This window comes from Mustela nivalis (genome assembly GCF_964662115.1).
Source record: "Mustela nivalis genome assembly, chromosome: 8".
Taxonomy (NCBI): domain Eukaryota; kingdom Metazoa; phylum Chordata; class Mammalia; order Carnivora; family Mustelidae; genus Mustela; species Mustela nivalis.
In genome coordinates this window covers 118,451,463-118,478,180 of record NC_139027.1, presented here as the reverse complement: position 1 = coordinate 118,478,180, position 26,718 = coordinate 118,451,463, and the positions used below count along the sequence as shown (strand labels likewise).

The 26,718-nt window shown below is 50.5% G+C and overlaps 1 protein-coding gene across 14 annotated transcripts in view; it reads right to left on the bottom strand.

The window, feature by feature from the left end:
- HM13 (histocompatibility minor 13) overlaps positions 1-25,648 on the bottom strand; it is a 49,252-nt gene extending 23,604 nt beyond the window's left edge. For 3 of the 14 annotated variants that reach the window (XR_014315694.1, XR_014315695.1, XM_082745845.1), the window contains exons 1-7: positions 25,326-25,627; positions 15,537-15,635; positions 10,505-10,587; positions 4,712-4,800; positions 2,985-3,124; positions 2,762-2,887; positions 1,248-1,305 (exon numbers count right to left, since the gene is read on the bottom strand). Coding sequence is in view for 10 of the 14 variants with exons in the window: in XM_082745845.1 (XP_082601971.1) it covers positions 1,248-1,305; positions 2,762-2,887; positions 2,985-3,124; positions 4,712-4,800; positions 10,505-10,587; positions 15,537-15,635; positions 25,326-25,508 (778 nt within the window). In the remaining 4 variants the exon portion in view is untranslated. Of the gene's footprint in view, positions 1-1,247; positions 1,306-2,761; positions 2,888-2,984; positions 3,125-4,711; positions 4,801-10,504; positions 10,588-15,536; positions 15,636-25,325 lie in introns of all 14 variants that reach the window. The other 11 variants (XR_014315696.1, XR_014315697.1, XM_082745847.1 and 8 more) reach the window with 9 other exon arrangements.
- Positions 25,649-26,718: the final 1,070 nt, after the last annotated feature.

Genomic DNA, 26,718 nt, shown 5'->3' with positions numbered 1-26,718 from the left:
ACTCTGCTCCCAGACACTGAGGAGGGCCATGACCCAGGCCCATCCACTGTGATCCTCCGTCTCCCCAGCAGGAGGGCCTGGCTCAAGGGCCCATTGGTTTATTCAAACCAAAGCTGGCTGAAACTTGTTTCACTCGTCACTGAGCTGGGACCATCGCACCAGGGAGCAGTGTGCATCCAGGAGTGTCTGTCCCGGATGTCCTTGGTGAACAGCTCACGGAAGCCCATCTGCAGCAGCAGCAAGACTTTGAGGACAATAGCTCTTTCTCGATCCTCTGAGGCCAGCTTCACCCTGGCTGCCCAGTGCCCACGGTGCTCACTTCCCAAGACCAAAGCCTTGCCAACAAGACTCTCCCCTTATTTCTTGCTATCAGCCTGACTCATTCCATCCTCTTCTTTGGGTCTCGTCATCCCAGGAGGGGACCCTTGAGTGGTCTGAGCCTTAAACCTGATCATGACTCCTCCCCCGCCACCCCCAAAACCAGTTTGGGTTTGGGTCTGTGGGGGGAAGAACTCCTTCTCTACTGAGGCATGAAGTTCCTTCTCTCTGCCTCTGGGCATGGCTGAGTGAGGAGTCAGTACTAGGAGCTGTGGCAGCTAGCTTGGGACCACGAGGCCATGAGCTGCAGGGACAGGTGGCCGCGCTGAAGACGGTGGGGTAGACACTGAAGCCAGCCAGCTCTCGGTGACGTCACTCGGTGAGGGCCGGTAATGCACGGCCGAGCCGAAACGCTGTGCCGCGGGCCCGCTGCAGAGAGGGACGACACTCCTGTGCGGCTTACTGATGCCTACATGCCCATCACTGGATTTTCTCATCTTTATAAACAATGGGTAGCTACATGGAAGAACAAAACCTGAGCCGTGTGAGGGGTGCAGGACAGACCATGCAGGCTAGCGCGCCCAGTGAGAGGCTTTGGGCCTTAGTGTGGAACCTCCTTTCCTGGAGAGCCCCCGCGGGCCCCGCTGCAGGCCCTGTTAGACAGCCCCGCTGTCTCCTCCCATCACACACTACACTGGGGCCAAGTGACAGGACGCCAGGGCCTGGGCAGAGCGTGGCTGCATGTGAACACAACCAGATGAATCAAAGAGGGGACGGAAACCAGGCTGGAGACACAGGACAGCGTGGAGAAGGAAGAGATGCGTGTGGAAGAGCCAAGGGAGAGGTATGGACCAAAACAGGGACCACGAGGGGAGAAGGGCCATGAGGTGGAAAGAGAGGGGCTCCCCACAGTGGATGTAGTCACTTACATTTTATTGGTGCCTCAAAGGACTTGGCCACTGTCACCATCACGTTGGTGCCAAATACCTAGGAGGAGAAGACAGGAGTATGGAGGGAGGCGAGGGCCAGACGGGAAAGGAACACTGTCCTAGGAACTCCTTTTCTTTTATTTTTTTTTTTATCTTATTTTTTAAAAGATTTTTATTTATTTATTTGACAGAGAGAGATCACAAGTAGGCAGAGAGGCAGGCAGAGAGGGGAAAGCAGGCTCCCTGCTGAGCAGAGAGCCTGATGCGGGGCTCCATCCCAGAACCCTGAGACCATGACCTGAGCTGAAGGGAGAGGCTTAACCCACTGAGCCACCCAGGCGCCCCTCTCTCTCTCTCTCTCTTTTTTTTTTTTTTTTAAAAGACTTATTTTAGAGAACGAGAGAGGGAGAGCACGGCAGGATGGGCGGAGGGAGGGAGAGAGAGGAACTCCAGGAGACTCCTTTCTCAGCTCAGAGCCTGATGTAGGGCTCGATCTCAAGGCCCTGAGATTATGACCTGAGCCGAAACTAAGAGTCAGATGGTTAACTGACTGAGCCACCCATGCGCCCCCGTCCTGACACAATGCTGCCCGAGACCCACAGGGAAAGGGGCAGGGAGTGATGAGGTGCTCCAGATTAGATGTGAAGCCGAGATTAGGTGGCTATTGATTTTGGTCATAGGGATACCTCGTGGGACTCCTAGTTCTGGGCAATAAACAGGGCAATTTGAAGGAGCTGGGAAAGGGCCTTTGATGGTCCAGGCTAGGTCTCCTGTATGTTCAGGGCTCTGCTCCTCCAAGGAGATGAAATCCTCCAGCACCATGAAGTCCTCCAGCACTACCCACTTAAGGGGGAAAGAGGCTGCCCGAGGCCAGGGAAAGGTGCCGAAGTCAGGCTGCCCTTGATCCCTCAGTGATGGCTGTTGGGAGTGAGCATGGCACGTGAGGGGCCAGTGTGTGCCAGAATGTGCTGCCCCCCAGCAGCCTCTGTCCTCAGACTGGTGCCCGCACTGGGCCCATTCACCAGTATTAACCTCCTCTGCCTCAACTTCTCTGGGTCCCAACTTGCTTGCCAGAAAGAAAGAGGAAAGGAACAGCTCTGCCAGGACCACTGGGTGAAGAAGTGAGGGTGGCTAGAAGGCCTGGGGCACAGGGTGGGCTCTCAGCCACGTGGGGAATCTGTTCTTTCATTTGTTTCACAGACGAGGGCAAGTGGGCCCAGAGAAGACCTGCTCTGGGGTCTTAATTTCCAGGCTGAGGCAACCGCCTTCTATCAGATGACTGCTGCAAGACAGGGACAGAGGAGGCAAGCAAACCCCCTTAAAAAAAAATTACTTATTTATTTGAGAGAGGGAGAGAGAGCACAGAGGAAGAAGACTCCCCACTGAGCAGGGAGCCTGATGTGGGGCTCGATCCCAGGACTCTGAGATCATGACCCGGGCCGAAGGCAGATGCTTAACCAACTGAGCCACCCAGGCGCCTGGCAAGGGGCCCTTTGTGCCCCAGCCCCACTCACCCAGAAGACATCGTAGATGAAGAGTCCACCCAGCAGGATGCAGCCAGTGCTCACGTTGTTCAGGTGCAAGAGCTCCACCCCGTTAAGGGAGAAGGCCAGGCCAAAGAGATTGTTGGCAATCCAGTGCTGGGGAAAGGCGGGAGTGAGATCGGCTGTCTGTCTACCCTGCCCCCGCATCCTCTCTCACGCTCCCCTCATCCTGCCCCAGGCCCTGGCTCCTTACCTTCCTCAGCAGGTACCAGACGCCAACGATGCTGCTCAGGCCCAGGCATACCAGGTCCTTGGCGTCAAATTCATAATTGATGATCTCTGGGCAGAGAGGCCGGGTAAGTCCACTCCCCGGGGCGGGGCTGCCCCTCCCACCTGTCAGCCCCTGGACGGAGGAGGGCATGGCTGTGGGCACTGTCAGAGCCTCCCCAGCACCCCCTCCCTGCCCCGATTTCCTAGAGGAGGGCCTGGAGGCCCAGAGAGAACACAGGCCTGGTGCAGGGTCAGTGGGAAGTGGTCCGTGGTGTCAGAAGCATGGACTCTGCATTTGTAGCTGGGTGACCTTGGGGGAGGCAGTTCCCTCTCTGAGCTTCAGTCTCCTCCTCTGTAAAAAGGGGACTGTGGCACCTCCCCCACAGGGCTGCTCTGGGGAGCAAGGGAAGTGGTCCTCACGAAACACTCAGCACAGTGCCTGGCAAACAGTGGGTGCTTGGTCAATGCCAGCTGCTACCCAGGTCTTTAGCTAGGTCCCAGTCCATTCGGGAATCTTCCTACTTTGCCATCAAAGGAAAGCAAGAAGGTTGCTGGCAGCCCTACATCACCAGCTAAAGAGGAAGAGGAAGAGGAAGAGGAAGAAGGGGACAGCTGGAGCCCTGGAGAAAGGAGGAGGGAGCCCCTGTGTTCTCCTGAGGGGGGCCCTGAGGCAGACATTCCCTATCACTTCCAAGTTTCCCAGTGAGGAAGCCCAGGAAGGTGGTGGGGCTTGCCCGGGGTGAGAGAGTGCAGCCATTTCTTTCAGATTCAAGTGGAATGGACTGCTGGTTGGCCCCAATTTTTGTTCTCTCCTCTCTGGTGATGGCATCCTGGGGAATTTTTCTTGGTTTTTAATTCAAGTTAGTTAACATAGTATAGTATTATTTTCAGGAAGCACCTTGGTGATTTTTAACTGGTGACAGTACCCCACTCTGGGCCCAAGAGTCACCCGAATGTGACAAAGCACAAGACAGATGGAGCCTTGGACCTCAAAGACTCTGTGGTGCAAGCTTAGCTTTTTTTTAAGTTCAACAATCATCTCTTAGGCACAGATGCATTTGAAATGCGAAAAGGAATGACTTAAACTCACCCCTCTCTGGGAATAAGGCAGAATGCGTCAGGCACCCGTAAGACAGAGTGACATTCCCAAGCTCAGACTTTGATGTAAGAAATACTTTTCATTTGGTCAAGCCCTCGCCAATCGTGTTACAGCACCAGTACTCCTATCTGAACCAACCCACAAAGCCCAGGCTTCTCCCAAGGTCCCAGAGTTTTCTTTTCTCTTCTTTTTTTTTTTTTTTTAAACAAAGACGCCCTGTTCCAGGTCTCAGGTGGGAGAGTCATCACATTACATACAGGTATGATACAAGAAGCTACGCCGGCCAACATCACCGCGTGCTGCCGCGGGCCAGGCCATGTGCTGAGTGTGCCCCTCATCACTGACCCCCAGTCCTAACAACATGCTGTGAGGGAGGTTCCAGATGTATCGTTTTCATTTTACAGCTGGAACAAACACAATGACTCGGAGAGGTAAAGGCATTCACCCAGAGCCCTCCGTGTAGGCAGCAGCAGAGCTGGGTTCCCACCCAGGCAATGTGACTGCAGAGCCCACCTTTTCCACCCCTTGCTCTAGTGGAGAACCCTGATACTGGAGACAAGGGGAAGACAGGTGAGAGAACCCCAAGGCCAGGAAAAGCAGGCGGCACTGACCTTCCTTGTTCTCCCCAGAGCCCTGTGTGAAGAGCAGCTGGTACTGTCGATTTGGAAAGTTGGCTGGAAAAAACTTATTCATGAAGGGGCTGGAAGGAAAGACAAAGCAGGTCGGCAAACAGGACCCCCATGGGCTACCGCAGCCCCAACACCATCCCAGAAGTGCCCATTCACACGTCCTTCCTCCCGGCACCCTCGAAGCTGCCCTGACGGCGAGTCCTCTTGACGGGGAGGAGTTCCCAGCCCTATTTCACAGATGGAAATGGAAGCCCTGAGAGAGTAAGGGACTGCCCAGGGCTGACTCCCCATCTGAGCAGGGACTCAAACACAGGTCTCTGGAATCCTAGTGCTTCCGCGCTGCCTCTTGGTTCTCGTCCAAGGAACACAAAGCTGGGCCAGACTTCCATGTAAAATGCAGCTTTAGAACAGGAATGGATGCCAGAGTCTGGTCCGTGCACGCTCTGTGAGTCCCTTGTCAAGAATGCATATTCCTCGACTCTTCCACACCTATCAAGTCAGATGATCTGACGGTTACTGCCTACCCCCCACTCCATGACTCGTCAGGCCTGAGTGTTTTATAAACTCAGCTGGACTCAATCAGCTCGATGAATCACAGCCCCGAGGTGGAGGGGGGAGGAGCACCTCACGTCCACTCCTTCCAAGAGGCCTCCGCTGCTCAGGATGGGCTAGCCTCATCTCTGGAAAATGGTCTCAGATCACCCAGTGTACTCTGTGCCTTGGCCAGGCAGGGAACAGAAACTTTCTTTTCTGGATCACCTTCAGACAAAGATGAACAAATCAGGGCCTCCTGGCCCAGCCTGGCCCTGGGGGCAGCTCAGCCCAGAAGACTACCCTGCCATATGCTAGCAGTGTGGCTGTGGGCGAGTCACCGCAGTGGCTCATCTTAGCACTACGTGGGAGTAACAATACCACCTGTCTCAAACCGTTGCTGTGAAGTGAGCGAGAAGGCAGGGGAGAGAGGCTTAGCCCAACTCTGGACCCACAACAGGGATGTAAATAAGAACTGTGAGCGTCTGTCAATGCTGGCACTTGTCCAGAGCCTGAGCTCAAAAGCATTTGGCGACACTGGATCAGCCTGACAGTGACTGATGAGGTGGGCAAATCCAGAATGGTGCTCCCACCTGGTAGGTAAACAGAGGCAGGCCAAGAGGTACCCAGGGCACAGCAGAAAGGCAGGGAAAGAGAGCTCCCTTTCTAAGACCCTGGTGGTTAGAGAAAGAAGATGTGGAGTTAAGAACTATTTCAGGGCCTGTTTCCCCACTTATCAAACAGGTTCCCCATCTGCAGGGCTGTGGCACAAACAAGAGAGCCCTCTGAACCCAATGTGGCAGGCACAAGTATGCAACCAGCAGTGGGCTTCCACAGGAGGGCTCTGAGAAGTGGAGGGCAGAAGCTGGGAGAGATGAGGCTGGAAGCTACCTTCAGCTCAGTTCGCTGAATCACGTCTGGGAGATCCTAAAGCCAGAGCGTGTGAGCAGAAACAGAGAAAAGGCCTGAGGAGCTAAGGCCTTCACTGCAGACCTGCCTCTTCCTTAGGAGCTTGATGTTTCACTTCTGAAACAGCAGAGCGCAGTGGTTCTGGAGCCAGACTTCGTGGATTCAAATCCTGACTCTGCCACTGATTAGCTGTGTGATCTTCGGAAAGTTACTTAACTGTTCTGTGTAACTGTTTCCTCATTTGGAGCACTACAATAAGATCTTTCTCTTAGTTATTAAGATGATTAAATGAATGCTTGGCAGCCTGTAACCTTTTTTTTTTTAAATTTTTATTTATTTTTATTATTTTTTAAGATTTTTATTTATTTGACAGATAGACCACAAGTAGGCAGAGAGGCAGGCAGAAAGAGAGAGGAGGAGGAGGCAGGCTTCCTGCGGAGCAGAGAGCCCAATGTGAGGCTCGATCCCAGGACCCTGGGATCATGACCTGAGCCGAAGGCAGAGGCTTTAACCACTGAGCCACCCAGGCGCCCTGGCAGCCTGTAACCTTAACTGCCGCTTTGACTTCAGGTAAGAACTCTCCAGACTGATGACTTGGTTATCCTGAGCAAAGAAGGGTCGCTGGATAATGTAGGGCAAGAGACAAGCAACCTGGCCAGTGAGCCTGAACTTGAGAGTGGGGGCCCGTCTCACCACCTACCCCCACCTACGGCAGGCCTGGGGCCTGGGTGGCAGCTGGTAAATGCTCACTGAGTGCCTCTGAAGGCAGACCTCTGCAGCAGGCAGAGGCTTTCTCCAGCTTTCATGGCTCACATCAAACCTAAAGGTCACTGCTTCCTGCTGGGAAACCACATCCTGGTGTCCTTCTCCCCTGGGAGTGGAAAGCAAGGGTCAATAAAACTGACTTTTTCTTCCTAGGGTGGTAGATTTTGACCTTATGGGTCCTTTTCCCTCTAAAGGTCAGCTGGATAGGGTATGAGCTCAGAGATGATAAAAATAAGCTGAGGTTCCCTTGGCAGGAAGGCTTCTGGCGTGGGCTTGTAAATCTTGGTGGCTGCACAAGGTGAAGGCAGGCGGCAGGCTGGGGGTGGCAGCAGGGGTGGAAAGATCCACGAGAATCCCCACCCGGGGCTGACTCGGCTCGGGGCCAGGCTCTTCCAGTCCCTTATCAGGTCTGTTCCCCCAGTCCTCTGGGGACCGAAGGACTGCTGGGAAGCAGTGGCCAGCCCACCCTCTATAATCTGTTTCCCCCTCACTCCTGCCAAACTGGGAAGAATACGGGCCTCGAAGTCAGACAGACCTGGGCTCAAACCCCCTGCCTCTACCAGCCACGAATCCTGGTGGTTACACAACCCTGGTTACACAACCCCTCAGGGCCTCGCCTTCCCTGAACCCCACTTTCGGACCCTCTGGTTTGGATCCTGACAGAGGTCTGCCTCCAAGTCTGTGAATATCAACAGCTTATGGAAATTCTAACTACACTGTAGACTTTCGTTGAGAAAGTATTTCAGAAAACGCAGTCTGACTGAAAAAGAAAAATAGTTTTTGGCTCAGCTTTCCATATAATATGATTAAATTATGCTTTCCTCCCTTTTTGCTCAAATTATGTGCATCTGATTCAGTTTTTCTCCATATAAATTTTTCAAAACAATTTCTCTCATCCCACCGTTTTTGGTCCGTATGAAATTTTTCACAGGACAGCTCTGATGCTATGTGGTGAGCACCCCTCCTGCCCACGGTTACCTGTTGTGTTTATGAGGTCTGATTTTGCCAGGTCAAATATTGTGCTATAAATTTCATCAAGAAGATGATTCTTCTGGTAAGTTTTAGTCACTAATCTATTTTACCATATGCAGTTTCAGTTGCTATTGGTTCTATGTCAATAATTTCTACCAGTCGGGACGCCTGGGTGGCTCAGTGGGTTAAAGCCTCTGCCTTTAGCTCAGGTTGTGATCTCACGGTCCTGGGATCAAGCCCCGAATCAGACTCTCTGCTCTGTGGGAAGCCTGCTTCTCTCTCTCTCTCTCTGTCTGCTTCTCTGCCTACTTGTAATCTCTGTCAAATAAATAAATAAAATCTTAAAAAAAATTTAAATAAAAAAAATAATTTCTACTAGTCAAAATTATGAATTAGTTAAAAAAGACAGATAAAATACACCGGGTTCTCTGAAGTGGTGGTTGGGTCACGGGGAGGCCCGGGAATGTCAAGCCTCTCACAGATGAAGGGGTAGGATGGATGAGAATTAGGGGGACCCTAATCAGCATGGGGAAGGAGGGGTCCCAGTGCTTGGAAGCGACTGCCCCCACCGTCCCCCAGATTCATCAGAGAGCTCTGCCCTGTGAGGTTGGGTCTGCCACGGTTTTGTGAAGTCCAAATCACTCAAGTAGGTTCTCTAGGCCTTCATTTTTTAGGACGGGGGCTGGATTAAAATTCTTATCAGATGGCCAGAACAAAACTGCATGGGGAAAGGGCAGGTAAAGTTGAAGACAACACTGAACTCAGTTAAAAAACCAGAATTCCAGTCCCAGCTGTATGATCTTGGACCAGAAGCACAACTCATGGTGCACTTGGTACGGTACTTGAGCCATGTTATAGTCGTGGCTCATCTGATCCTTCCCACGCCCCAGTGAGGAGGTGCTCGCAGTGTCTACGTTTCTTTCTTTCTTTTTTTTTTTTAAGTGTCTCCGTTTTATAGGAACTGATACTCAGAGGGCTTGAGAAGCTTACACAAATTATCGAGCTGGCAGAGCTAGGCCTCGGTTCGAGGGCCAACATCTCCTGAACCCACGCTCTTGAGTACCACAATGTCTTGCCAGTGTGCCTAGGGAAACAAGGCCAAACCCAACTGGCTTTTGATGCCTTTTGTGAACAGGCCCTGCGCTTCCTCTCTGACAACTGCAGAAAGATCCCAAATGTGTTTTCACTGCACACAGATCTTCTACTCCTAGCTTTCCCCTCTCCTTTGTGCCTCTTCCAGGTTTCCCACCCTTCAAGGCTGACTTTTAGCTGCGTTCCTTCCTTCTGGGAACCTCCATAGTCTACAGGCCACCTTATGGTCAGTGGTTCTCAACCCGACACTGTATCCAGCTGAAGGGACCAGATGGAAACAGGCGGGGAAACTTTTGGAGTCACAAGCTAGGGGGCAGACTGGGGACATAACTCTCATTTAGGAAACAGGGCTAGGGAATGCCAAATGTTTACAACACACGGAGAATTGGCCTGTCCATGACATGAAGAGCAGTACCCCTTCAGGGTCCCGGCCTAGGTCCTTCATCCCCACTGGACAAACACAGCACGTGCCTGTCTGAGCAGGTGGCAATGGGAACACGACTCTGGGGCCACTCAGACCTGGGTTTGAATCTTGGCTCTGCTGCTTATCCATTGTGCGATCTTGGCAAATTCCTAATCTCTTTGTGCTTCAGTTTCCAAAGATAACAGAAGATTTAAAGCAAAAAGCTAAAGGCGCCTGGGTGGCTCAGTCATTAAGTGTCTGCCTTAGGCTGGGGTCATAATCCCGGGGTCCTGGGATCGAGCCCTGCATTGGGCTCCTTGCTCAGCAGGAAATCGCTTCTCTTTCTCACACTCCCCCTGCTTGTGTTCCCTCTTCTGCTGTCTGTCTCTGTCTCTCTCAAATAAATAAATAAATAAAAGCAAAAGCTAACCTTGTAAGTTACCTGGCAGGTTAGCACAGGAAGTAATAGTAACGACAACAGTTAACAGTTATTGGACACATTAGGTGTCAGATACTGGGCTAAAAGCTTTCCCATGACCCATAAGGAAGGTTCAGTTATTTTCCTCCACATTCGGCTGAGGAAATTGAGGCCAGAGAGATTAAGTGACTTGCCCCAAGTCACAGGGCTATTAAGTAGCAGAGTCTGGATTCAAATTCAGGTAATCAAATTCCAGAGGCTGTACTCTTAACTTCTCACTCTACTGCCCCTCTCTCAGCAGGAAACAAGATCACGCGTGAGAAGCCGGGCTTACCACGAGGTGCCAGCAGCCTAAAACACCTGGCATGTGGTGCTGCTATTACCCGTCTCAGCACTGTGACAAGTGACATCCTGGTACTACAATGTGATTAACCTTCCCAACAACGGTGGTGGTGGGAAACACCCCCTGGATACTCTTGTCAGTCCCTGGGAGGGGACTGTGCCACAGAGGTTACAGGTCTTGTTCTAGCTCACCCACGCTGTACCGCAGGGGAAAGAAGCCCTTGGATTGTACAGCCAGGATTCAAACCTGGCTCTGAATGACGCCAAAGGTCATGTTCTCATCCAGGACCCTGTACTGGCTCCTGAGAAAGCTGCTTCAAATGTTGAAGAGATGCCTTCTGACCTGATGGTGTGGGACAGGGCCAGGATCCCCAGCACGAAGAAATACATGGACAGCAAGAGGTTGATGTACTCCTGGGAGAATATCTGAGGCAGAAATAAAAAAAGAAACAGGAAGTCAGGGTTGCCCGTGGCTATGGGGAAATCAGAGTCCCCGCTTCAACAGGAAGTCAGGGTTGCCCGTGGCTATGGGGAAATCAGAGTCCCCGCTTCTCTTCTGGAGGTTGGTCTCATCCCTCTGGAGCTAGGGAACGGTGGGAGGAAGAATCTCAGAGAGTTCTAGGGGCCTTCTAGCTTCTGTGGCTACAGAAGAAAAGGGAGCAACCTCAGGCCCCCGGAGGGACACCCAATGGAGTACGTGTGTGCCTGGTAGCTCCATTATCTGGAGACAGGCAATACTAGGTCTGTGCTCAGAGTCCTGGCATGGAATCATGGGGGAGGACAGTCCTGAGTGCAACCCCCCAAGGGAGCCTCAGAATGCACTCTTCCAAGTTTCCTTCTCCCTGCTCAAAAATCTAGGGAGCCCCCTATGGTGGCTACCAAGGCCCCAAGCACGCTACTTTTAAGTCGCTTGTGCCCTGCCCCATCGTCTACCTGATGGTCTTCTGGAGGACTTGTCCCATGGTGATGGCTAGAAGCTGTGACAGGAGACCCTGCCTGCTGCTGCTTCTCAGTCTTACTGTCAAGTGGAACTGGGATATGTTCTCTTTTGTGATACTCCAAAGCTGCCTGTCACTGCTGGGAATCCTGGACTCTGGGGAAGGCTCTGCATCTCCTTCCACAGTCATCCTCTCCTTCCTGAGTTTGCTCTCCTGAGGGTCTCTGGCTGGGGGGGATTCATGTGCTGTGGTATGGGGCACAGGGGCACTGGGTGCTCTCAAGGAAGCCGTTACAGAATCTGTTTAAAGCCTGTCTGCCCACACTCCTCCCCTGCTTAAAGCCTCGCCTTCACAAGCTCAAGGCCCACACCCTACCCGGGCCTCAGCCCCTGCGATGGCCACCGCAGACCTTCTCAGCTGTGGCTCACAGCACACTGGGGTCACACCAGCCTTTCTGAGGGCCCTGTCTGTGCCACAGCCCCACCACTAGGCAGCTGGCCTGTGCACACACTCTTCTGTTGTCCTGGACATTCTCCCCACCCTTCTTTCTTCGACTCTCAGCTCGGAGCAGCCTTCCTTGATACAACCACCCCTCATTAACTCAGCTCACGTGTACTGACTGTCTACCATGTTAACGGCGTCGTGTGAACTCTGGGGACACAGCAAGAAATGAGGCATCAAAGTCCCTGCCCCCATGGAGTTTATGTGCCAGCAAGAGAGAAAGAATCTCAAAAGATACACGTATGTAATATATTGTCAAGTGGTGATGGGTCCTCAGAAGAAAAGCAGAGCAGGGCAAACAGAGAGAAGAGAGGAGAGCTGCTCTTTTAGACTGGTAGGCAGTGAAAGTTTCTCAACGGGAAGATACTCACCTTGTTCAGGAATAGAACCTTAACAAAGCGAGGGAGCCACTGTGAGGGTATTCGAGGTGGAAAGCATTTGGGGCAGAGAGAAAGGTGAGTGCAAAGGTCCTGAGGTGGGTATGTTGCTTATGTACGCGGCGAAGAGTCAGGGCCTGTGAGCCTAGAGCTGAGAGAGTAAGGGTCCGGTGTGAGGAGATGAGGCTGGGACCACTGAGGGGCAGAGAGACCCTATAGTGCCGTGAGAAAATCTAGATTCCTCTGGGTGAGTCATGCCAGTACTGGAGACCAAGGGCAGGGCGGTGACATGACTGGATGTCCTGAGAGGATTCCTGTGCTGCTGTGTGGGAGACAGACTTCCCAGGGCACGGGTGGAAGCAGACAGCCCGGTGAGGAGGGTACTGCAGACTCTGGCGGACAGAAGACGGTGCCCTTGACTGCAAGTGCAGGGAGGACGGCTCCCCGGGTTTGCGGCCGGCTGAGCAGTGAGGTAGGTGAAGGTGCTGCTGCTGGAGGTGGGAGTGGGGCAGGGGCAGAGGTTCATGCTAGCTGCGGGGCTCTTCTGTGCTTTCTTGTTGCTACGCCTTGCTTCTGCAGCACTTCCCAGGACTGTAGCTTTACATTTATCAATGTGACTGACTGGTGTCCATCTCCACCAATTAACAAGAGACTCCTGGAGGGCAAGGATGGTCAGTTTTTCTCACTTGGGGCCTTGTATACAGCAGGCACCCAGTTAATGTTTGCAGAACGGATGGATGAGCAAAGCAGTGGCCTAGAATGTGACTACCGTAAGAAAAAGCCCTACGAACATACTTCATAGGCACATGGGCCATATTTTATGACGATGTGGTCTACCTCTCAGTAGTGTTCCTTTCGCCTGGGCCCTTAGGAAAATCTCTCTGGCTGCAACTTAGAGCGAGTTGGCTGGACTGTGTGGCCTATGGACTGTGCACCCAGTCTCACCAAGCCTGGCTTTCTCTGTGTTTTAGCTGCTAGAGGCGCAGAGCGACACCAGTATCAGAAGCACTCTTGACAAAAGTACGGCCTGGGTTCAGGGTATGGTCCTCGCCCAAGGCTTTGTTTTATCCTATTTTAATTTGCTCTTTCACTCCAATTTCTTCCTTTACTTTTTTATGCTTATGCTGCTGGGTATAATTTTTGTATGCTGCCTCAGAGCAATCAGTTTTAAATGAGGTGGAATCAGATATATTTTATAATGTTGAGAAACATCCCAACCAGCGTGGTGGCGGGGAGGAAAGGGGCCGAGGGATCTCACCACTTGGAAAACTAATTCACAAGCCGCCAGCCTGGAGTTTGGGAGGAATCTGTTGGCTGTGTTGTCCAGATGGCCACCTCTCAGAAATCCCAGTGTGGGCCCTCTAAAGACATGAATAAGAGGTATGCTGTGTCCTCTGGCGCACGGCAGGTTGGGGCTTACCCGCCTGCAGTGGGGGACAGGCAGAGCATACAGTGGCTTAAAGAAAAATGCTCCTACCCTCCACTGCCAGAAATTTCTTTCTGAGGGAACCTAGCTAAAGGAAAGAATCCTAAGTACTAAAAATGTCAGAGGGTCTTGAGGCAATGGGCCAGATGTGCAGACGGCCTCAGAGGGATCTCAAAAGTACAGGGGAGAGAAAAGGCAAACAGAGGGAGATGCACCGCACAGCTCTGTTTATGGAAGCTGGACTCTCAGTAGACACAGACAGACCGACACCATACGTTTTATAAGGAGACACACATCTGAAGACAAAGCAAACGCATCAGAGCAGGTGTTTCTTGTGGACAGGGACATGGAGGTGGGACATGGAGGCGGGCACTAGGGGTGGAGGGGGCGCCTGGCATGGACTGAGGACGGGATGCTATGAACCGAAGCATGGAGTAAATCCAACTCTTCACCCAAGGTCCAGGAAAAAAAAAAAAAATCCATGAATACCTAATGTTACTTGATGCACGCTGGTTTGTAAGAGTAAAAACTGGAATGACTTCTTTTGTTTAAAGTGGGGTGCGGGGGGTGCTGGAGGTGAGTTGTGGTCAACCTGCCTGTGGGGGGATTCTGAAACCATTAAGCAGCATAGTTCTGATCCAACAACGAGGGAACGATGGGACAGGAAGCAGGTGTTAAATATTACATCGTGGACTCACTCACAGACTGGCAAAGATGAGGAATTCTGATGCCACCCCATGCTGGTGAGAGTCAAGGCAGCCAGCCCACTATTCCCCATCAGGGGAAACGAAAAAGGGCGCCATCTTTTGTGGGGATTTGGAACTATCTGTTCAAACTACAAATGGAGATGCTACATGACCTGTTCCTCCTACTGCAAATACACTTGAACACACGTGCCCAGGCCGAGATCCTGTACCCCGGGGCTGGCGCTCTTAGCAGCACCTCTGTGACATCCCAGCACCAGACATCCCTCAGAGGCGCAGCCATAAAACAGAGCCACAGGCAGGTGTTAAGATTAATGAGGCAGACGTGACTGCACAGATTGAAAAATATCTCTACAGTAAACAGCCTGTATCTCATACATATATTTGTTTTTAAATTTTAACATAAAGTAGATCTACGCGGAAGATCCAGGAAAAACTACACTGGGGAGAAGATTATGGCTCATTTACGTCTTCCCTTAGACCGAAAATGGTTTTTTTCGCCATCTACCTGTGTTTTTAACACGTTAATTAAAAGTCGTCCTTGAGAGCTTTTCAGTGACCAGGGGAAAAGCACTTGTGAGGCACGACTGCAAAAACACAGGACACAACACTACAGCTAGGATAGGATCATACTTATGTGAAAAGCATGCTTATTAAAAGCCTGAAAGGAGACATGCCCAAACGTTAATAGTGACTGTTACCTCTACACATTTTCCCCCCGCTCTTTAAAAAGTTTTCTGCACATCTTACTTCCATAATCAGAAAATAGTATGTGTTATAGTAAAAAAAAAAAAAGAAGAAAAAGAAAAGCTTCAGAAGAGTTTGCAGTTAACATGAGAGAATGCTTATGATGTTATTAATGGGGAGTGAAAGCAGCAGCTACAAAACTGAGTACGCCACGTGGCCACAGCTACGGAGAAACCATGCACCGGGAAAACAGCGCAAGGACACACCTCCAAAGGGAATCTGTGATTGTCTCTGGTAGTGGGGTTTTGGATGACTGCTGTTTTCCCCTTTTTACTTTTCTGTGTTTTCCACGTTTTCAACACTGAGCCTGTGTAACTTTTATTTGGAAAATAAACCTCGGTAAATTAAAGAAAAAAAAAGGCAATTAGTATGGTAGAGGTGCATTGGAGACACAAGCTATACCCCATCCCAGCATAAACAGTACAGTGCAAACCAAAATGGTATCATGAAAACAAAACAAAAAAGCCACACAGAGAAAAGAAATAATGACTATGGGCAAGACTCCTAAATGCCATCGGTGGTTATCTCTGTGTTGGCAGTTGGTCTAGAGGTGAATTATTAGGACTTTTTTATCCCCCTTGTTTCTTTATTTTCTACATATGAACATGCATATCTCCTGTGATGGGAAAAACAAAACAAAGTTATTTAAACCAAATAACACAACGGGTGGTAAAGGACTTACTTTGAAAAAGAGATAGAGCCCCAAGAGTGTGCAGCTGGCGATGATGGGGAAGCGGGCAGCGTCCCGGCTGGTGATAGTCTCCGGCATGTCCGAGGCGTTCTAGAGCAGTCAAGAAAGGTGCCTGTGAGTCGGGGGTGCAGTTTTGGCCTCTGGGGCTGCGGCTCATTCACCTTCCCACCACATCGTTCCGACCCCAGGCTTTGGCAATGCGGTTCCTTCTGCCCACCCTGGGGCAAGATACTTCACCCTGCTATTTTGCACGAGGGCCATCTGGGCCCCAGCAGGTCAAGTGTGGCATATCTGGGGACAAGAGTGATGGCAGAGGCAGTTATGGCATGAAATAATTGAGAGAAAACCCTGGATACTGTGACAACAGAGCAGTCCTAGACCTCATGAGAACTATTCCCGGTTTCCTTATGGATTAGCTACCAGGTAAACACGATGAATTTGTTATTCAATAGGTCTGAGGAGAAACAACCCAACAACTGATAAAACTGACAGCAATTGAAACTGCACACAGCGGACGCCAACTGCAAGGAGAAGCAAATCTTGACAAAACTTACACTTAAGAAATTTGACTGGGGAAACTGAATCTGGTAAGAGTAAAAGCCACAATTAAATCCATAATGGCAGATGCTACTGTTGGCGACAATGTGCTTTGGGTAAAGACACAACAGAGGATAAATATTTACATGAAAAAACCTGGATGTAGTCAAAATAATTTCAGTACTTTAAAAAAGGAAAAAAATGGGAGTGTAGCAACAGCACAGAATAGGGATTTTATCAACTTCATAGAATTCCAGCCAGAAAACTTTTTTTTTTTTTTAAGGATTTTATTTATTTATTTGACAGAGAGACACAGCGAGAGAGGGAACACAAGCAGGGGGAGTGGGAGAGGGGGAAGCAGGCTTCCTGCCAAGCAGGGAGCCCGATGCGGGGCTCGATCCCAGGACCCCGAGACCATGACCTGAGCCAAAGGCAGACACTTAACCAACTGAGCCACCCAGGCACCCGCCAGAAAACTTTCTAATGAGAATCCACCAGTGGCAGTATAATTCTGGTTTAAATTCATACTAAAAAACACAAAGTTGAAAGCTTTCAAGACCATCATGCTCTCTCAGCTAAGCAGAATCCTCAGTCATCAAGGACCTTGCCAATGTCGCTGCCATGAAGCATTTCCAGATTTCCCACTGGCTAAGCTTCCTCTCCCACTGCAATTCTCCCTGCACTTTGTATGTCTATTCCACTTTATATCCTAGCTACCAGAGGTCCTAGTAATGACAGATGAGACTTCTGCTCAAGTCAAAGTCAAGTTCTCTCTCCGCAGGCACATCTCAATGCCTAAGATTCCACCATCACCATGTCTATCCGGTGAATAAGGCACCAGCACCCTGGGGACAAGGGATCATGTTCAGCTGCAGAGTCTCATTAATTTTTTTTGGCTCACGGCTGCCTCCTAAAAACCAACAGGACAAAACATGCTCAAGGGGAAGCTGCCTGGAGAGGGCAGATTTCGGGTCAGGCAGACCTTCTGTCCAACAATGGAAGGAAAACTGCAGAAGGGAAGGAGACAGGGCAGAGAGCAGTAAGCCCATGCAATGGCCTCGAAATGGAGCTGGGATGTGCATACACTGTTGGTTATAGTGCAAATTGGTCCAGCCTTTTGGGGAGGGCAACTCAGCAGATGCACCAAACTGCAATTTACACGTGCCCAAGGGCACCGAGAAGGTTCACAGAGCAGGAACCACAAAAAGTTCTTATTCACAGGAAAAAATGTTATCCTCACTCTTTTTTTTTTCTTTCTTTCTTTCCACCCTCACTCTTAATAAGAGAAGCTCGAAGTGAAGTGCACTGAGATTCCAGTTTTCATCTGTCAGAATGGCGGAAGTCCCCACTGGGTAACAGAGTGAGCTGGTGAGGCTACAGGGAAATAGGTGCTGACCCTTGGTACCTTCAGGAGGGTAAAATCGGTTCCTGCAGAGAGCACACTGTCAGTATCTGTCAAAATCACAAGCGCATACACCTTTGATCAAGCACTTCCACTTCAGGGAATTTTTCCTACAGATAAAATTCACACACATGCAAACAATACACATAAAGTATGATAAAGGCATTCAGTGCTCTAGTAAACGGCTTGCTGGGTGACTGAGGCACATCCTTGGCTCTCAGTGTCTCAGTTTACTCCTCTGTCAAATAGGATCATAGTCTCTAGCTTTATTTACCTCTAAAAGGGCCGAGAGACGGGGCACCTGGGTGGCTCAGCAGGTTAAAGCCTCTGCCTTCGGCTCAGGTCATGATCCCGGGGTCCTGGGATCGAGCCCCGCATCGGGCTCTCTGCTCGGCAGGGAGCCTCTTTCGTCCTCTCTCTCTGCCTGCCTCTCTGCCTACTTGTGATCTCTCTGTCAAATAAATAAAATCTTAAAAAAATAAAATAAAAAAAGGGCCGAGAGATTTCAACTAAATGAGATATGGGATGTAGAACAGCCTGGCAAAGTATAAAGTGCTGTAACTGTGTATGAGGAGCTGGGACTGTCAGGGAGAAGGGGAGGAGGGAGGCGTTTCCCCAAACCCCAGCATGTGCCTGACTGAGGTGGCCGGGAGGGAGACCGACCTTTCTAGAGCACCCAGGGGCAGCTCTGCTGGGAGGAAGGGGTGGGGTGGGTGAGCAGTACTGACTCCCTCCATTTCCCCCAGCCCTGGGTGTCTGCTTTTGGCAACAGGGTGCTGTGGGGCTGGGGAAAATTTCCCCACCCCTCTGTGTACCTCCACAAGCACAACGTATGTCCCTCTAGCAGGAGCAGAGGCCCAGACGTAAATTAGACAGTTATTCATCTCAGAGTCCACAGGCAGGCAGGCCAAGACCGTGACATGCAGAGAAAACACCACGATACAGTGTGACATGTGACAAAACAAGACATACACTGCTGCAATACCCAGCCTGAGTGCCAAATGGATGGGAGAGGGCTCTGATGCCAGAAAGTGACTTCCAGCTCTGCCTCTTTCCAGCTGTGGGGCCCAGGAATGTTATTTCTCTCTCTCAGAGCCTCAATCTCCTCAGCTGTATGGTGAATTTCGGGATTCTATGACTTTTTTTTTTTTTTTTTAAGATTTTTATTTATTTGTTTGAGAGAGAGAGAGAGTATATGTGCACAAGCCAGGGTGAGACAGAGGGAGAGGGAGAAGCAGACTCAACATTGAGGAGGGAGTCCAATGCGGGGCTTGATCCCAGGATGTTGAGACCATGACCTGAGCTTAGGGCAGACACTTAACCAACTGAGTCACTCAGGTGCCCCAGGATTCTATGAATTTTGCACTGGAAATACTTAGTATTGTGCCTTGAGCTGTCACATGAGCTGTCTAGACTCTGTACTATTATAAGTAGTAGTAGTAGTAGTAGTGGTATATAAAGAATCACAAGAAAGCAGATGGCACTTAGGCAAAGCCTTGAAGGTCAAGCAAGGGTTCTGGTAGGGTGTAGGAGCCAAATATATACAGAGTTGAGGAATCTGCTTTGTGTACAAGTCAGGGAAACAGGAGGCAGAGGGAACTACAGTTGCAGAGCACAGGGGATTCTGGTCTCACCTACAAACGAGCGTTAGGGCTCATTTCCACATATTCCTTTCTCTCCCCCCCCCCCCCCGCTTTTAAAAAAGATTTTATTTATCCAGGGGCATCTGGCTGGCTTAGTGGGTTAAAACCTCTGCCTTCAGCTCAGGTCATGATCCCAGGGTCCTGGGATCAAGCCCCACATCGACTCTGCTCAGCGGAGAGCCTGTTTCCCTTCCTCTCTCTGCCTACTTGTGATCTCTGTCTGACAAATAAATAAATAAAATCTGTAAGAAAAAGATTTTATTTATTCATTTGTCAGAGAGAGGGAAAGAGCGAGCAAGCACAAGCAGGAGGAGCAGCAGGCAGAGGGAGAAGCAGACTCCCCAACTGAGCAAGGAGCCCGATGTAGGACTTGACCCCAGGATCCTGGGATCATGACCTGAGCCGAAGGAAGATGCTTAACCAAATGAGCCACCCAGGAGTCCTCCACATAATCCTTTCAATTCAGCCCTGTATCCTGGGTGGAAAGAAGCTTAAAATTACTTGATGACAAGCCAAGGTTGGACACACATCCCACTATACAAAGGACTCTGGCTCATCCATGGTGACTGTGTAAATATCCAAGCCGCCATGCTGAGTCAGAATGTGAGATTGGAAATCTGACAGTAACAGTAATAAAGGTAACACTTAGGAGAGTGTTTTATGTGCGAAGCCCTGCTCTAGGTGCTATATGTGATTTCATCCTCACAAAAACTCTGTGAAGCAGGTATTTTTAAAAGCTCCCCTTTACAGATGAGGAAACTGAAGCTCAGGGAGGTAAAGTAACTTGCTTAAGGTCACACAGCTGGTGAGTGGTGGAGCCTGGATCCAAACACAGGCAGTCTGGGTCCAGTGTCCCTTTTTTTTTTTTTTAAGATTTTGTTTATTTATTTGACAGACAGATCACAAGTAGGCAGAGAGTCAGGCAGAGAGAGAGGAGGAAGCAGGCTCCCCACTGAGCAGAGAGCCTGATGCAGGGCTCAATCCCAGGACCCCGAGATCATGCATGACCTGAGCTGAAGACAGAGGCTTTAACCCACAGAGCCACCCAGGTGCCCCCCAGTGTCCCAACTCTTAGCCACTACTTCCTAGATGACCTCTACCTTTCCTACCTGGAAATTTGTGCTAGCAAGTTGTGACAAGATTCTCAGGGAGCTTGTGACAATGTAACAATCAACCTTTGGGGTGCCTGGGTGGCTCAGTTGGTTAAGCGTCTGACTCTTGATTTTGGCTCAGGTCATGACCCGAGATGGAGCCCCATGTTGGGCTCTGTACTGGGCATGGAGCCTGTTTAAGATTCTCTCTCGCTCTGCTCCTCCCCTCACAAACACCCCCCCCCCCAACAGTTAACCTTTGTTGTTACAAAAACATAAAAAGTTTTTAGGATTCTCTACCAATTCGATGTGGGTTTTTAAGCCAGATGCTCTTAAGCAAATGCAAGAGCTCCCAAAACACAAAACGTAATTAGTGAGAGAGAAAGAATGTGTGAGTGTGTGTGTGTGTGTGTGAGAGAGAGAGAGAAGATGACACAAATAGCCGAAATAAATTTAGCTTCCAGTGACATTGTGGATGTTCAGTTATCAGGGCGGAAGCAAAAGCATCAAGGGAAGACAGATGCCCGGCTTCGAGTCATTGGCTCAGTCCGAGCTCTGGGAGTGCTGCTTCCAGGCCATGTCCTAGAAATGATCTGGGACTTGTGGACCATTCTGTTCATTTCACCCCAGCTGGAGACCCCAGGGTCTCCTCCTCTTTACACCACATTCACTCATTCACCTCACTCTGCTTCCTAAGCATTTCTAGAACTCAAACTGGCATCCCCTCCCCCCCACCAAATCCTGTGCCCCACTGCAGTCTTCACGGTGACCACATCACCAGCCTCCTTCCTGTTCTCCCTCCCGCCCATCACTGACTCTACCAGGAGCTCTTTGTGAAGCCTAGACCTGAATGGATCCCCCAGTCTGGCTCAGAAAGCCCTGGGACTGGACTGCTGCGCAGCCATCACACAGGAACTGAGTTCACTGCTGGTGGGTGTATAAACTTATACAACCTCTAGGGTGCGTAATTTGGTAAGATCCATCTAAATCAAACATGCACATGGCCCTTGACCCCGCAAATCAATTAAAAAAAAAAAAAATCCGAGCGCCTGGGTGGCTCAGTGGGTTAAGCCGCTGCCTTCGGATCGGGTCATGATCTCAGGGTCCTGGGATCGAGTCCCGCATAGGGCTCTCTGCTCAGCAGGGAGCCTGCTTCCCCCTCTCTCTCTCTCTGTCTGCCTGTCTACTTGTGATTTCTCTCTGTCAAATAAATAAATAAAATCTTTAACAACAACAACCAAAAAAATCCTACAAATACAAACAAGTGTGATGTAACAAACATATAAGGAGATGAATTTCAGCATGGCTTGTCATAGCAAAAGACTGACACTCATCTGAACAACCCGTGGAGAACTCTAAATCAGAGGTTCTCACATGAACACCCAGAAGAATTGTCAGGAGGGGTTGTGAAAACAGACTGCCAGGCCCACAGTGAGTCTCTAACTCAAAATCTGCATTTCGAACCAGCTCCCAGGTGAGGCTGTGGCCGCTGCTGCTGGTCTAGCAATCATACTCTGAGATCAGTGCTCTAAACAAATTGTGGGACACAGGCTGGATCCCACAGAGCTGTCGAAGAACATGACCACTCCGTACGCACAGATATACTGATCTCCAACATATACCTGGTGAAAAGAGCCAGGTGCCAAAAAGTGGATTTATAACAAAATGTTAAGTTATACTGCAAAAATGCAGAGAAAGCATATGCTTATTTATTTGTAAAGGCACAGAACTTTTTGGATATCCAAGAAACAGGTAACAGGGGGTGCCTCTGGGGAGGGAAGCTGAGTAGCTGGGTGGGATGGAGGCTTTCAAGATGCCCTCTGCACCTCTGGAATTTTATACCACAGGCATGTGTTACTTACCCTCCCTGACATAAAATAATGAGGCAGATCTGCAGATATGGACAGGAAAATGACCATGACACAGTGTTAAAAACAAAAACAACAAAAAAACCATGTCAAGTTACAGAGCAGTATGTAATATAAAAACCCACTGCTATAAAAATAAATTTACATCTGTGTATACACACAGGCACACACACATTTATATATACATAGAAAAGTTCTGGGAAATTACACACCAAAGAGCTAAATAGGTTCCTTCAAAAAGTGGTACTGAGGAGGCTTTTCCTTTATACTTCTGCATGGCTTGGATTTTTTTTTTTTTTACAAGTGTGTGGTCATTTTGTAGCTATGAAGATGAACTACTGTGTGGCTTTCAGGATTCTATCATGCAGAAAGGCTGCAGGCTGCCTGAACATCTTTCTGTTATGGCCTCCAGGGCCCTGCCCCGGGGGCTTTCATCGCACTGCTCGCTGCCCCTCTGAATGCACCCTGCAAAGCAATGCCTCCCTCTCTCCTGCTCTGCCTGCTGAACTTTCGCCCATCTTTGCAAAGGCAGCTGCAGCCTCCTCTGGAAGGCGTATCAGGATTCGGTTTAGTTGGCAGCTTACACATCTGTTTCTCCGTGGGGCACTGAGCTCTGGGAAGACAAGGCCTGGCATTTGTTGTCCCAGCACCCCTGGTACCTAGCCCAGGGCCTGGCACAGAGCAGAAGCCCAGTCCAGTTGGCTGAGGGGCTCCTCTGAGTTACAGGCCAAGGGCCTTTGAAGTAATCTGATCCCCAGCTATTGCTTGGGTTGGGATTTGCTCCCTTCTGGGAACACAGGATGGGCACCCCTCTAAGACTGCTCCTCCCACGGCTACTTCTTCCCAACACACTCCTGGATGCTCCACCTTCTTCTCTCCATGATTTCACAATTTGCCCTGCCTGTTATGGACAACTTGGCTCCAGAGATAATTCTGTCCTCACATGCCCTCTCTCAGCTGGCTTTAAGGTCTAATATTGGTGGGAAATCAAAACTCCTGGGCCCCCACACTAACTTTTCTCTCTCCTTGCCACATGACTGGGAAACATGACTCAGGGTAGAAAAAGGGAGTTGCTGGCTTTTTTCCCCCCAGGCCCAAATGCCACTTGTGTGGGTCTTTAGAGGCACATATATCAAGGACAGCCTTGGACTAGGTTTAGCAACACCTAGTTCTGCCCCTTATTGGCAGAGGGATCAAGAGTAGTCATTTCTTTGATCCTCAGTTTCTTTCTCCATAAGACAGGGAAAATAAAACTGGTGCCATCTGTAACATTCAGTTGCTGGGAGAACCAAAGACGGTGAAGGCTTTGTAAATTTCAGAACATCCTGGTTATTGGTGGTGGGTCTGGCTGTCTGCAATTTCACGCAGCTTGCAGGAGATGGTGGGCAAGGTATTCTAGAGGCCATGGTGGATGGAGAGCTCTCTTCTATGCACACCCTCTGTTCCCACCACACCAGAGCTTTGACCAACTCTTCAGCTGTCTTTTTTCTTTAAAGATTTATTTATTTGAGGGGCGCCTGGGTGGCTCAATCATTAAGCGTCTGCCTTCGGTTCAGGTTATGATCACAGAGTCCTGGGATTGAGCCCCACATCGGGCTCCCTGCTCCACGGGAAGCCTGTTTCTCCCTCTCCCGTTTCCTCTGCTTGTATTCCCTCTCTGTCTCTCTCACTCTGTGTCAAATAAATAAATAAAATCTTTAAAAAAAAGATTTATTTGCGAGTGAAAGAGAGGAAGAGAGAAAGTGCACAAGCATGAGCAGGAGGGGCAGAGAGGGAGAGAACCCCAAGCAGAGAACCCCAACCTCGTCGCAAAGATGGACGCAGGGCTTAATCTCACAAGATCGAGATCACGATCTCAGCAGAAAGTAAAAGTCAGACGCCTGAACCCTGCTTAGAAGAGGCAGAATGGAAAGGCAAATAGGGCCATCTAAGCCCTGACTATTTCCCTTTGTGTCTGCCCAAAGAAGGACCCAACAGAGAGTTCTCTGATCTTGGGTAAGGAAGGTGGCAGACCTCAAGTTGTGTAATGGTTTGAAAACCCGCACTTGAGCAGTTTCAAAAGTGGCAGCTGCCTTGCGGACCTGCCCTCTTTGGGTAAGACAGCTTCCGCTTAGGTTCAGCTTCAGGTTTTGGTGGGGGAGGAGCTACAGATTAGGAGGGGAGAGGGTGCCAGGAAGTGAGAAGCAATCGGTTCAAGGGGCTGGAGAAAGCTTAATAGGGAAGAAGATGGAGAGAGGGGGAAATGATGGGGCCTTCTAGGTGTCCAATGGGACATATGTTGAGAACGATCAGGAATGGGTCTGGCCTGGTCTCATAAGGGAGCCCCACAGCAGCTCAGTAGGTGAGCTCAATTTGGTGGAGGGACTGTCTTAGGGAGCACAGAGAGAAATGCTACTTCAAGGTAGGGTTAGGGTCTGGGGGGTGGGAACAGGGTGAGGGTGAGGAGTTAGGAACAGGGTCTGGGCTCAGGCTAGGACAGGTCCAAGACTAGGAGTGTCTACCAGTCAGGAAGACCAAACCAGCAAAAGAAGGGGTCTCTGCTTGGTTAAAAAGAGAGGCACTGCTGATTGAGTGAAACTGGTCTGAGAAGTGAAGCCAAAAACTGGTACCTGAGCTGCAGCTATATCCTTGGCTTAATTTTTTTGAGGTGGCTCAAGGGCCTGATCTGGAGGTTTTAGAAGAGTACACTATGGGTCACAGATTCCAGCTAGACAGGTGTCACAGTTTCAGGATGCCAGAATTTGCCCTAGGGTGGATGAGGCAGGGTTCCGAATGGAGGAATGACAGGGGACTGTACCACTCAGTTGTCAGGACCAGCGCCCCATCAGGTACAGACGGGGGTTGACCCAGAACCCAAGAAGAGGTGTCCCATATGGGATAAGCAGCCAGAGCAGAGGGTGGGGCCGGCCTCGCTGGGTCCAGTAGGCTCAGAATAATACACTGCCCGAATCCCGGTGTGAGGCTGACAGTGTTTGCTGCATGACGGACAGAGGCAGGGATGTGCCAGGGTCCGAGTGGGGGCAGAAGCAGGTCCCTGTGAGGGGATGTGTCAGATCCCGGAGCACCCAGGGCCAGCTCCCGGATATGGTCTCGGGATGGGGAAGCGGTGGCGATCCATGCCGTGAAGGGTGTCTGGGGAGAAGAGGTGTCTGTTCCGCCAAGGGCGGGAGGGAGGGTCCGTGTCAGTCGTGTCCCAGCTGGGAGATGGAAAGCGCGCGCGGTTTTGCCTCCGACCCTACCTTGCCGCGGGCGCAGCGCACCGAGCGCAGGGCACCGAAGAAGATGGGCAGCAGCGCCATGAGCAGAAGGCTGCCGTAGGCCAGCGCGATGCCCTCGGGCGTGGAAGGCGGCCGCGTCGTGCCGTTGGCTGCGCCGCCTGCCTCCGCGCTGCCGTTGTGCGGGTCGCTGAGGGCCGAGTCCATGGCGACGCTGCGCTCGGGGTCCGACTCCAGCTCTGGCCGCCGCAGCGGAGACGCAGACGCGAAGACAAGCGCTGCGGGGAAAAGCCACGTTCCCTTAAAGAAACAGGAAGTGACGTGCTGCCCTCGCCGGTCCGCGCCGCGCACGCGTGCGCGTTCACGTCTCCCCGCCCGCGCGCCCTCTAATGGTAGCGGAGGGCCGGGCGACCAGTTGCTAAGCAACTCGCGATGGGTCCGGAAAGGAACTCTGAGACCGCTGTGCGAGGCGTCCATCCCGAGGGAGACCTGAGGATCCCATACCCCGGTCCCAGACGACTTCCTCAATCGCCTTTTCCTCTCCCCACAAGACCTCATCCTGATAACTCAGAATTTGTTCACTCATGCATGATTCATCCGATATTTAATTGTTCGTTCACTCTTTAAATATTTGAGTATCCCATTATATGTCAGACGCTGCCCCAGGCTCTGGGGACACAGAGAGGGACAATACAGGCAAAAGTCCGTCCCTATACTCGTGAGGCTTGCACTTTTAGCGCGGTGGTAAGGGAAGGGGTTGGGAAAACAATAAAATGAAGAAAATAAATAAAAATATGGAGTCTGTAGGATATTGGTATGTACTTATGTATTCTATAGTACGTTAATGGACATAAATAATTCAGACAGACCTCCCTCTCTAGGAATCTAGTTCACTTCTGCATTTAGCTTGGGCCAGGGGACAAAAATCAGGGGGTTGGCTATGCAGATGGGAAGTCCTGAGGAGTTTCCAGTGTATAGGTGTGTAGGGCTGAGGAGAAGGTGTGGGCAGGAGTAACCTGAATTTGGGCACAGACCCATGCTGTCTGGGGCTCCTGGCTACGCAACTGCTACCCTAGTTACAAGCTGGAGGAAGTATGCGGCCGGCAAACTGAGAAATTTGCACCATGCAGACACCAGGCACTGGAGAAATTTGGGGCCAAGTAGTGGAGAAAAAATCATGCTCTCCAGGAACTGAGGAAGTAAGCCAACCTGAAACCTGGAAAGGAAGGTCCATTCCCCCTCCAATGTCCCTTTAGTACCCTGTAGTGAAAAAGCTTAACTATGTGAGCTGGAATTACTTAGAAGGCCCAGCTCCATTAATACAGAGTGGCAAAAAGAGTGGATTTAGAGCTGAGACGCAATGAGTTGATAAATGACACAGATGGTATAAAATCACATGTCCTGGTCCAAGCTTGAC